This window comes from Telopea speciosissima, chromosome 9 (assembly GCF_018873765.1).
Source record: "Telopea speciosissima isolate NSW1024214 ecotype Mountain lineage chromosome 9, Tspe_v1, whole genome shotgun sequence".
NCBI lineage: Eukaryota > Viridiplantae > Streptophyta > Magnoliopsida > Proteales > Proteaceae > Telopea > Telopea speciosissima.
Genome location: NC_057924.1, coordinates 18635457 through 18648358, shown reverse-complemented (window position 1 = coordinate 18648358; position 12902 = coordinate 18635457). Strand labels below are relative to the sequence as shown.

General features: G+C 35.2%; 1 protein-coding gene across 1 annotated transcript in view; it reads left to right on the top strand.

The window, feature by feature from the left end:
• Nucleotides 1-6492: 6492 nt before the first annotated feature.
• LOC122640413 (apoptosis inhibitor 5-like protein API5) overlaps nucleotides 6493-12902 on the top strand; it is a 29270-nt gene continuing 22860 nt past the window's right edge. The window contains exons 1-4 of the mRNA XM_043833595.1: nucleotides 6493-6615; nucleotides 6736-6897; nucleotides 11092-11191; nucleotides 11289-11354. Coding sequence (XP_043689530.1) covers nucleotides 6529-6615; nucleotides 6736-6897; nucleotides 11092-11191; nucleotides 11289-11354 — 415 coding nt within the window. The 5' untranslated portion in view covers nucleotides 6493-6528. The remainder of the gene's footprint in view (nucleotides 6616-6735; nucleotides 6898-11091; nucleotides 11192-11288; nucleotides 11355-12902) is intronic.

The window sequence follows — 12902 nt, the reverse complement described above, 5'->3', positions numbered from 1 at the left end:
GTGAGACATGAATTATCTTCCTTAATCCATTTTGTTAGTGATTTTCTACTTAAGATTGGGACTTCAACTTAAATGTCGAGGTCTTATTATTTTTCTTTCAATAGTAGGCTATGTTTAACTATATTAAATTGAACTAAATCCAATAAAAAGTAAAATGTCACAAAGACTTATTCCATTAGATGATCTCCTCAACTATAATGCTTTTGTGAGACATGGATTATTTTCCTTAATCCATTTTGCTAGTAATTTTCTACTTAAGATTAAGATTTAAGCTTAAAGGTTGAAGTCCTATTATTTTTCTTTCAATATTAGGCTACGTTTGGATGTCAAGAAAATAAGAATTAAAAAAAAAAATTTTGAAATTGATGAGAGAATTAGACACATAAATCAATCATTGCATCATCATGATCGATTTTTATCTCATTATGTTTTTTTTTTTTTCCTTTTTTGCTAAGAGATCCAAGAATTATATTAAGAAAAAAAAAAGTGGATGTACAAAATAACGTCTATGCATCCCCAAACGGATATAAAGAACAAAGAATGAAAAAAGAAATCCCACCTTCGGCAATGCCATCAGTAGAAAATCCAAATCATCTAAAAATAAAAACGAAACCTTGACCTACTCAAAACATCCTTTTGTAATTCATCTTTAATATGAGAGGAAAAGTCTATCAACTCAGTTGAATAACAAACTTCACTGCTTTCTTTGCAAGGTAATCTGCTATGGGATTCGTTTCACGGTAACAATGAGTTATCTTCCAAACCATGGTTGAAAGATAATGTTGAAGACTCCACCACTGTTGTTTCATAAACCATGGAATTGATTTGGATTGAATAGCCAACATTATTGTTGTCATATCATATTCGATCCAGAGAGATTGTAAACCTAGTTCATTTGTCTTTTACATCAAAACTAAAAACTTATCTTCATAATTTGTGCATTGACCTAAATTAATATTTAATTCGGGTTCCCCACCGAACTGCCATCAATATTTAATTTTCAGCATCTTCTACTCGGCTTACACCAAAAATTTCCTGAATTATTCTTGGCGGACTTAGCTTGCATGATACTAACCCCAAGTTGACGAGATATCAATAGATCTTCAACCAATTTAATCGAACCATTCCATCTACTACAAAGCTCATTTATACTTCTCAAGATATAAGCATAGATTTGCTGAATTGATCATTCCTTTTCATCATATCTTCGACGGTTACGTTCCAGCCATAATTGATACGGAGTCAAAATGAAAACAGTTAACCCGGCATCTTTCAATGACATTATTCTTGACTTTTTCTTCTACCAATAACTAAATTCAAAAATAGAGGAGGGATATGACCATCTTAAATTAAAACAATCCAACATCTTAGACCAAATCGAAATTATTGTACTACACTCCAATAAAATATGAAAATTCGATTCAGTCATACTGTGACAAAGATCACACCTTGAAGCTATCGAACATCCTTTCTTCATGATTAAATCATCTGTTGATAATTTTTCATGAATCATACGTCATTCAAAAACTAAATATCCAGGTAACAATTAATTACCCTAAACAAGAGGCACCCAAGGAATTTGGATTTCTAATTATGATATCCTCCAAAGCTGACTTTACCGAAAAATGCCCCGATTTTGTGAAAGTCCACATGCACATATCCTTCACTTCAGCAGTAGATAAGGGAATGAGTTTAATTTTTGCCCACATCCCATTCAAGAAAGTAGAAGTAACATTTTGTAGACTCCATTGGCCATCATGAATCACATCTGAAACTCAGAGATTTGTATTTTGGAATACAACAGAATTTAATTGGAAGGCTTCCTCACTTGTCTAGCTCCCTACCCATCTATCTCGCTAAAACTGTACATCATTCCCATACTTATAACCCATCTTTCACATTGAGATAGAAAGTCCCAAACCCTTTTAATTCCAGACCAACTCGAAGAAGGTTTCTAAATGTTCTTTAACGATGGATCTTCATTTACAAATCTCACCTTGAAAAATCTGCTCATAGCTGAATCTTCATGTCTAATTTTTCATGTCATCTTTCACAACATAGTTTTGTTCATATCTCTTAATCTTCTAATTCCCATGCCACCCTTTTTCGGCTTACAAACCTCCCCCCATTTAACTACAGATGTTTTTGCATTATCTAAATCACCAGACCACAAGAAATTTCGTATCCAATTTTTCAGTAGGCTGATAAGAGATTGCAACCACTAGTATACCAAGAAAGAATGGATAAGAATGCTCGTAATAACTGATTTGATAAGCTCACTTCGACCTACCAATAAAAGCAGATGACCCTTCCAATCCGAAAGTCAGCCTTTTTATTTTATCCATAATGGACAACAAAGAATCCATTTTTACTCTTCCATTAAAAATTTGCATCCCCAAATATCTTCTTGAAAATCTGCATATTGATATCCCTAACTCCGCTGCGATCCAGGCTTTACAATAAGGAGGAATTTTCCCCATAAATTGCTTGCTCTTTTCAAAGCTAATCCACTGCCCCAAAAACTCCTGATATTTGGTAAGAAACTCCTTCAGGTGAGTGACATATCTGGCTGAACCATTCATAAAAATAAAAATATTACCATAAAAAAGAAGATGAGAGGGAACAATAGTCCCCCTCGGCCCTAACAGGGAAAAGATTTTCTTCTGTATGCGAATGAAGTTTAGGCCTCTACATAACATCTCTTCTACAAGTATGAACAACTTAAGAGACAAATGATCTCCATACCTCAAACCCATGTGAACATTAAAAAATCCCACTAGACCACCATTGAAAAGAATGGAAATTCTAGTGGAAATAAACAGTTGACAAATCCACTAAATCCATTTAACTCCAAAACCAATATTTTTCAACACATTAAAAAGAAAATCCCTTGAGAGAGTGTCATAAGCTGTTAGGATGTCTAATTTTACACCAATACCCCCACCTCTAACAGATTGATACATCAAATTTGTCAACTCAGAGGCCAAGCTAATATTTGACGAAATAAGCTTACCCTTCTGAAATGCTTCTTGCTCTTCTGAAATACTCAAAGGTAAAGTTAATTATGTTTTTTTCCATTCTTTTCTTGTTATGCAAATATAGCCTTAATATCAGATGTTAATGAATTTACAATTTTTTTTTTTTGTATTAGTATTAATTAAACATTTATAATGTATTTGTTTATTACCATTGAAAATGTTGAAATGAATCATAGTAATAGAAAAAACATTTGAACTCTCTATAACAAGCATTAATTGTGCATGATAGGTATTATATTTTGTAACAAAATTTTAAAAATCAAAATTTCAGAAAAAAAAAAAAAAAAAAAACAGAGAGTTAACTATTAGTTCTGAATGTTATATATTGATTTGAGTATTTGACTTTGATCTGATTATAAAAAATATCACTAGAGTTATTTATTTTTATTAGAAAAGGAAAATCTCGATGTAACCAAGGTTGGTTACAAGAAGATTGTAATCTTACTATTTTTACCCTTTTGGTATAACACTTTTATTTTTTGATAAATTTTGTCTTCATATAAAAAAAATGCATTAAATGCTACATTAATTGACTTCAATTTTTTGAAAACCCTTTTTTACCTATGCAATAAATAATTTTGGTAATAAGACAAGGAATAAAAAGTAAGGCTACAATTTGTCAGTTCATCACTTTGGTATAGGCCATGTTACTATAGGAGAATATTCGAAATCTAGCATTTAGTAGAAAGACTAGTTTAACCGCACAAGGTGGGGTACTAATATCTTCCTGTCCTCGTAACATAACCACTTACCTAGAATGTCTGACTAGACTATATGGAATCATGTAGTCCTTTTCAGTCTCGAGAGATTGAGCTACCACTTGTTAGGTCCTAGGCTCAAACCCTAGGTGGCAACTCTTATTTCTTTAATGTATGAAGTATGACCCTATCCCCATTATTCCCAATAATGAATCCAATATCAACCACAAAAAGGGTCGCAAAAAGACCACCCTCACCTCGGGAGCGGAGGGGAGGGATCCCTCTTTTTTTTTTTTTTTCCTCCGAGGGGTCCAGCCGTGGTACTCACATACACCAACTAAAAAAACTAATACAAAATGACAAACAAGTTTTATTGATTCAGCAAACTTCTCTTTTTCATCCAATCTAATCTTCTAACCTCACACCTCTTGCTATAACCCCCCTGCAACACCTCTTGTAAACCCCGTAACTCCTCTCGCAACCCCTGCACCTCCTTTTGCAACCCACACACCTCGTCTTGCAACTCTTGTAAATTATGGGTGGGATTGCACAGAGGCTCAGTTGTCTGTGCATTAATGGGATCACACCAAGCAAAGTAATTACATCCATTATACTCTGGGCAGCTGTAAAAGTGTCTGTTTGGATTATCGACAATCTCTGAGATCCTAATCACTGCTTTTGATTATATCTACACTTTATGGATCTATACTTGAGTATATCAGGATTGATGCAATTAACACTTGAGGTAGACATTTATCTGTCAAATATACACAACAACAAAACAGAAAGGCCAAGGTGAGTATTCTAAAATACTATTGAAAGCAAATTAATGTAATGTAAATAAATAAAAAAACTTGGATTCCATCAATTTTCATTAGAAATGTTGACAGATAAATCGAGAAATCTGATTGATTAATATGCCCTACCCTCTAGATATCTTTGACTAGTCTCTATTACCTCTTAGGCAATGGGTTCCTTTGAATATACTATATTTCCTCTATTCCATGGTAGAGATTTTAATGTTATTTCACAAATTGAAGGTCAATGATGGTAATAGAAAGAAGCGAATGATCTTTTCTATAGGTGCATTGTGGTTGAAAGGATTCAGAAAATTGGGATCTTAAAGTAAAACCCTAACCTAAAGGATACCTAAACCTAAAGAATAAAAATCGATAAGAGATGAGAGTGAGAACATAACCATAAGCTAAAGAATATAAATTGGAGAGAGATGAGAGTCAGAGAATACGAGTTGTAGGTCCACGTACGTTTGCCGAAAGTTACAAGAGATGCATGTTCGTTGCAGGTCCTTGCTGAAGAATTGCAATGGCGGTTTCAGCTCCTCTTTTCCGCTGTAGACAATGTGATGACCTGGAAGGTATCACCCCTTGAAATGTTAAAGGCATCTAGAGATGAGGGTAATATAATCTTTTTCATTGCATTTCTAACACCATCAGCCAATAGGTACAATTGATAAAATCTTTAAATCTTAAGGGAGATAGTTGTCATTGCAGGGGAGGGGAATGTAATTTCCTCTATAAATTAAGAGGGCGGGCCTTGGTGCAACGGTAATGTTGCACCATTGTGACGAAGTGGTTTATGGGTAAGGGTGTTAAACAGTTCAATTTCAGTGTAACCAGTTCAGTTTGGTGCAACGATTTTTAGGTGAAACCAGAAGCGAAACGTTTATTAAATGGTTTCAGTTATTGAAACCAAAACCATTTAGTAAATGGTTTCGGTTTCTCGGCCTTAAATGGTTTCAATCACGGTTTTACACATACCAATTCTTGGTTTCTAAATGGTTTGTCCGTTTTACAACGAATTTAATGCTTGCTGGATGTACTCAACAAGCCACATTGAAAAGGACGTGATTCTAATTCACAGAGAAGCCAAAATATTCATATAAACATTGAATCCTATTATACTAATGTATTTGAATGAATCCCACCCAATTATTTTATTACAAATTCCATTTACATACTTCTAACCATCCATGTTTGATTCTCATTGTTTTCAAATTTAGCAACAACCATTGTGTGAAAGTACTAGTGGTTAATTATGGCCATTACAAATGACTAAATTTGTTTCACTTTAAACGATTTACCAATGGTTTAAATAGTTTGGTTTGCTTTGATTTAAACCGTTTAACTAAACGGTCCCAATTTTAAAACCAAAACTAAACCATTTATTAAACAATTTCACGGTTTCAGTATAACAGCTTAGTTCTGCTTCACTAAATGGTTTCAGTTTGATTTTGACATCCGTCACACCCCTTAGTAACGGGTTCGAGTTTGGAAACAACCTCATTGCAGAAATACGGAAAAAGCCAAAATCGAAAGGTTGTCTTTTGTAAATTCACACGTTTTATATATTGCACAACTGCCTCACCCGTTGTCATGGGCTAATAAAGACTAACCTAAAGCCCAAGCCCAATAGGCTCACATTTGATTTTTGAGGGTGAAAAAGAGCAACATTCGCACACAATTTCAGAGTCAATTTATCTTGGAGTCATCTCATCTGTTGGTTTGTAACATTTATTTATTATTAACACTACTCAAACACTACCCTCGCTCTCTTCTACACCTCCGCTTCTCAGAAATTGAAACTTCTTACTTTTTTCTTTACGTTTATTAAACCCATCTAGAACCTCTCGCTTTCCAATCTCTGCTCTTTTACTGCTGTTTTATAAGGATAGAATCAATACAGGATTAAACCCTCCTTCATTTCCCCATTTTTTTTTTCTTTCAGTTTCTAAGAAATTTTCTGTGTGTGAGCTTTGCCTATCCCAAGTAGCAATGGTTGATGGGTCTGAAGACTCAAGCGACATCGAGAAGCTCTATGAGTACGGCGAACGACTCAATGAAGCCAAGGATAAATCACAAGTTAGTTTTCTTCCATTTTTATGCTCCTTTGTACAAAGAAATAGGGTTGTTATAAGTAACTATTGCTCGTCTGTAGTTTTGCTTAATTATTTATTCAAATCTTTTCTGGGTTTGAAGCAGAATGTTGAGGACTATGAAGGTATAATAAGAGCAGCTAAAGGCAGCATAAAGGCTAAACAATTAGCGGCACAGCTCATTCCCAGGTTCTTCAAGTTCTTCCCCAGCCTCTCCAGCCAAGCCGTTGAAGCCCATTTTGATTTGTGCGAGGAAGAGGAGCTTGGTGTAAGTAGCGGCTGTCTCCTTATACTCTTCTCATTTAACTTCTTTGCTAATTTGATGTTTTGTGTGTAAGTTATCGAATTATCCTCCGTCTAATATCCAGTGGGTGCATAGAATGCGTTATACATCGTTTCACTTTTGAAGTGCTGGATTTTGGATATCCACTGTGTCTTGTGGGATTTTTGGTAGAGTTTCCACTTGGGTTTATCTGATTTGTAATGTGAATATACTGAGGCATAATTATGTGTATTGAAATTCCCGTTGGAATGACCTTCTTAGGTGTCACAATCTCACAGATCGTAGGTGGTGTTATGCTGAGGCATTACTATGTGTATTAAGGGCTAATCAGATGGTTGACATGGTCAATTAATAGTGTTATTATGTTTGTTTTGCTTTATTGGAGAAATCATTCCTCAATTGTGATCGATTTTCTGCATCATATGGAGAGACTTCAAGTTTTGGTACCTCCAAGCTTCGTTCCTGTATTTGTGTCCATTCTTTATAAGTGAAGAAAAACAGTTTGTAACTGCTGTTTCAGCTTGAACTCCATGAGTATGGTGCTAGATTATGGGAGGAACATCACATTGTGGATGCATTTTGTGAATTTGGGTTTTCAAGGTTGATGTCGGTTAGAAAATGAATTTGATGCAGGTTGATTGTGATGGGCTCACTTAATGATTGGAGGAAGAAGATTCTTATCTGGAGGCTAGACTTGATCTCAGATATAATGGTCAGATTTCAAAAGATTAAATTCCAGACCTGAATAATTGATTTCAGGAATAAAAATCAGAAATAAAATATCCAAAATATAGAAGTTGAAGAGGTGGCAAGGTGGAGTCTGAAGAGAGAGAAGGGGTTATTGGTAGTTAAGGGAACAAATAATGTGATAGAAAAAATAACAAAGGAAGCGAGAGAATCTTGGTAGCTGTCCAAATAAGAAAAGGTAACAACCACACAAGAGAGAAAAAAATAGAAAAGAAGGAAGAAGTTATGATGGAGAAAAATGATAAAATCTTCTTTAAAAAATAAGATCTGAAAATTGAATAAGTTGATAGAAGAGAGAGATGAAGAGAAAGGGAGAAAACTTCTTACCGTGGGTAATGAAAAGAAAAATAATGAGAGAGAAAAGAAAAGAAAGAATAATGAAAGAAGAGAGAACCATGGGGTGATGAAGTAGAGAGAAGACGTAAAAAGGAGAGAGCTAGCGTGGTGGGAGAGTAAACTCTTTAGCCATAGATGGAAACTACCAAATCAAAACCAAATTCCGTTCATTCTAATCCCCTCAATTGTTGGGGGGGGGGGTTTATATATATATATATATATATAGAAACCCAAAACCAGAAATTGACTCCACTAAGGTCTTTTAACTTTCTTACTCTAAAAAAGCAACCAAAATCAATAAAACTCTTACTAGCCTAAAATAACTAATAATAGGACCTTGTTCAGCTAAGATAAACTTGGACTCTAGACAAGGGACCCATTAATAAAATAATAATTCTTAACCCTCCCCTTTTTGGGCTTTATAATTCAGCCCATTACAATGACAAGACCAAAAAACTAAGGCCCAAACCAAACCTATGCTAAAACCTGGCCCAAATTTAAACCAGGCCTCCTTTAGAATTTCTGTTGATGCTTTGTCATAAAGGAGTTCTTTTTTTTTTTGTGACTTATGGTAAAACAAATTGTGCGGTTAGATTTTTTGCTTAAACCATTGATGTCTGTGGCTGTTGAGCTAGGTTGCATTGCTTGGCATGGTTGCTTTTCCTCAAATTTAAGGCCTTTCCTCAAATCGAAGGGAGTGAATTGTTGCTCAAGTACAGTGAGAAGCTAAAGGTTACATCCCTTAAATGAACCTTGATCATTAAATGGCTCTTGAGGATTCATTTGGGTGCAGGGGAGGATTTTGTTATAGTGGTTGCCTGTAACAGGTGAATTTTAGTGGGTGACGGAATTAGTGGAGTTAGCAAGTTCTCTTGCTTGTTAAATGGGGGTTTTTTAATCTGTCCTTGCTGACCCATGGGTTGACCAACTAGTGAAGATTTGAGAGGATTATAAAATCTTTTTTGTGATTTAAATTGCAGTGCCTTGTTTAGAAGATTGAAAATTTGTCTTAGTGGAGGAAAAAGGAGAAGTGAAGGGAGGTGGGGTGTAGGAAACTAAGTTTTCCAATGAATGTATTTTTGATTATGGATTTTAGCTTGTTGGAAACCTTTTTTCTGGTGGTCAATAAAAATAGTTGGGTATGCAAAGGTTGGTAGTTAAGTCTGTTTTGTCTGGCGGAATCCATCACCGGTGATTCTCCTAGAAACCAAATTATAGAAGGTAGACAGAGTCGCAAAAATTTTTCTTGAATTTTTGAGAGGGTTGGTATGGAGTTCTTTCTGCCTGCAGCTCTATTGAAAAACAGGGAGAGTATATCTAAATCCTATATGAAAAGAATGTGGTGAAAAGGAAGGATGTAAAAATTGGGGATTCCCCCTATCTCCACCACTGCCCAATTTTGTGAATCTTTTTTATTTTAATTTTTTTTGGTGGGGGGGGGGGGGGAGTGGGTGGGTTTATGGGGACCAAGAGTTTTTGTTCTGCCGTTGCTGAAGGTTTTATGGAACAAGTTGGACTGAGTAGGTTGGCAGGATCTATTTTGGTTACATAGCAACTTATGCTTAACTTGGCTAATGAGAAGCCTAGGTAATGGTTATAATGGGTTTGTGCAACGTAGAACATAATTCTCTTACAGTACATATTTTGTTGATGTATTAACACGAGTAAATTAAATTATAGGGGTGGGCACTTCTGATTCTGACTTATTTTAAAACAATCATTTGGCTATGCTATTTTGGGCTTTGCTCTAACCGAAGCTATTGCATTTTGGATGGTAACTTGGGGAAATAATTTTCCAGACAGGAGCCATGTTTGCCCTCTGGAAAGGTTATTTAGCAATTTCGACCATATGGATATCTAAAAAATCATGTAGATTTGCCACATGTCAAATTGTAGACTCAGATTCAACATATACCCTCCCTTGTATTTTCAGCCGCCTATTTCTTTTCAGAAAAGTTTCATTTTTTCATTGGATTTCAAAGCTTTATTTTGCCACTTGGCCAAGTCCATTTTAGCTGAAACTTGATATAAAAGTATGGGATCTTGGGGTTTAACTGTCTACAAAATTTCATTTCTATCCAATATTCCAATTCGCTTTGTGACAGATACTTGTGCCAGTCTAGAGAAACATTTTAAACCTGCCAGACTAGAAAACTTCTCCCCTTTTGTTGATAATTAACAGATTTCCCATGAAAAATGAGAGAGTACAACCAAATAGGGTGCATTATACTTAAAGTACAACCTCAACCGCAAAAGTGAACACACAAATACCACAATAGAATAAACATAGGACTCAATTACGTGATTGGATACTGCCATATAGGCATACATACATATGGTCCTTAAGAAAATTTCTCTCTAGCTAGCTCACCGCTAGAGTGTTGCTATTTCTGATGAGTCTAAAAGTTCTTATTTTAGTAGGTTTGTAGTTTTAGTCATGTTGGGAGTTTAGTTGGGTGTTCAGTTCTTGAGTCATAAAAATGTTAAGTTGGTTTCTTTTCCTTTTCCAAGTTTGATTAGGATTAGTTATTGCTAGTCTTTGTTCTTACTCGGGAAAGTTGTGAGTTGTGTCGTGTGTGTTGGATGGGTTGCCTAGACCACTTGGGTTTGTTGGATAGATTTTGTCCCTTACTTGATTCACTAGCTGCTAAGTGCTAACTAATGGGGTTAGGTACTTTTGGGGTTTGGGCAGTTTTACCAATGCTGAACCTGAATATATCAAATAGTGAATAGTGGTTGTCCTGAACCATTCCTGCTCTGTGAAGCATGTCTTATAAATAGTTTGAAACAATTTGAACTGGCACTTCATTGAGAATCTTCTGATAAATGGTATCTTTTAACAGAGTGGAAAGGAATGACTAAGCTGGCTCAAAAGGAATGACAAGCTGGCTCAAAAGGAATGACCACAGCCTATGATATTTTAGCTTTGGGGAAACTGAATTTTCCAAAAATATATATTTTCTTGATAAACATAGTGATTTTACTTTGTATCTTTATCAGTATAAATGTAGTAATTGTGTTTGAAAATTTAGACTTCCATTGATGTTGTATGACATAAAACCAAACCCTTATTTCTGTAATTCTGTCCGTCTACAGATCCGGGTGCAAGCAATCCGTGGACTTCCTCTTTTTTGCAAGGATACACCAGAATACGTTTCTAAAATTGTGGACATTCTTGGACAACTTCTTACAGCCGGTAGTTTGATGTTCAAATTATTCTTTGGATGCCTAGTTTCCTCTATGTCTTCTTTTTTTTGGTAATGAATCTGATTATTGTTTCTTGATGCTTCTAGAAGAAAATGTGGAGCGTGATGCTGTGCACAAAGCCCTTTTGTCTTTGTTAAGGCAGGATGTAAAAGGTAACTTTTAATCTACTGTAAAGATTTTTATGAATTCTAAGTTTTATGTTCTAATCCTATTAACTAGCAATATGCTTTGCTTCATTTTGGATAATGCGTCTTTGTTCTGGTGCTTCTGAATTCTATCAGACTTCTGGTATTCTTGTGCACTAAAATTGATTTGGCATTTTTCTTGTTGGCATTACTTTCATTTGCATGGATTATTCTGAAGGAGTCCTTCGGCTGTGGATGTATTGTTGTCTGGTGGGACTATAGATGCATAATGATATAAATGTGAAATTAGCACTTTCGAGGGAAAGGCATGACATCCAAGAATGTTGTTGGCAAGTAAGATTAAATTGATTGCAACTTTAGTGAGTTCATGCTTAGAGGTGAGGTACTGTCAGTTGTTCCAGGGGGCTTCTCTGGAGGGAGTAATTTCATTTGCTCACTTATATTGTCCGTTAGTGAGATTGAGGAGGATTGTTCATGAATTCCTGTAAAGTTGGCTTGATCCTGACTTCCCATTGAACTAGAGCCAGATGGCTGTAGAGAAAAGGTGCTTCTGGAATGTCATGTATGATATAATTGTTGCATAAAGATCAGATGTAATTCAAAATTTGTGTGCAGCATTGGATCTCTGCTAAGTGGCTTCATGTCAGTCACTTCATTGTAGCTAATGATAGTTGCTCTCAGGTGATGCCCCTTCCAAAAGGTGTTATGAATTTGAATTTTGATGCTGCTGTCTTGGAAACTTGTACCTTCTAGTTCCAGCACAGGAGCTGCGGTTTGGAAATGGGTTGTGGTGGTATCGTATCGGAAGGGTTATTTTAAGAGACATATCGTATCATATCGGAGAGATGTGAGATACATTAAAGATACACATAGAAATGTATAGGATACATGCAAAATATAGTTTTGAAGCATAAAACACTATAAATAAGCATTTTGTAAAATATATGTATAAAGAGGAGAACAAAGAATGACAAGACAAGTGCATTCAAGTGATTATGTATAAAGGATGAAGTTTCTTACTTGTACTATTAAAAAAAATTGTCATTTTCAGTTTGGAGAAGATTTGGGGTTTAGGTACACACCTCATTGCAAAAGAAAGCCTAGTTGATGCAATCATTCAGGTTGTTTTCACTAACCTAGTGATCCATTGCAAAAAACCGACACTAAAAATCAATATTTGAGCGAAAAATTCAAAATTTTTGATAGAAACTGTTCTTGCGCAAATCCGGTTTCGCTCCTTGATTGTAGGTTGTTTAATTAACAAATGATGATGAAATCAACACTACTAGAGTTGCTCTTGCCAGTAGAAATAAGGAATCAAGTTGATTTTGCCAAAACAAAATTAATTACAGTGCCTTATAGGAGCTCTTGGTAAAGTGTTTTGAGTTATTGATCGAGTTATATAGTTTATAAGAGAGATGTATCTAGTGTATCGACAAGTATCAACCATATCGGGTCACGTATCAACCCTATACAGCTGATACTTTTTTTAGGTATGGTATTGGTATCCTAAAAATAAGATACATATCGGTTAGTATCGGCGGATACCATAGT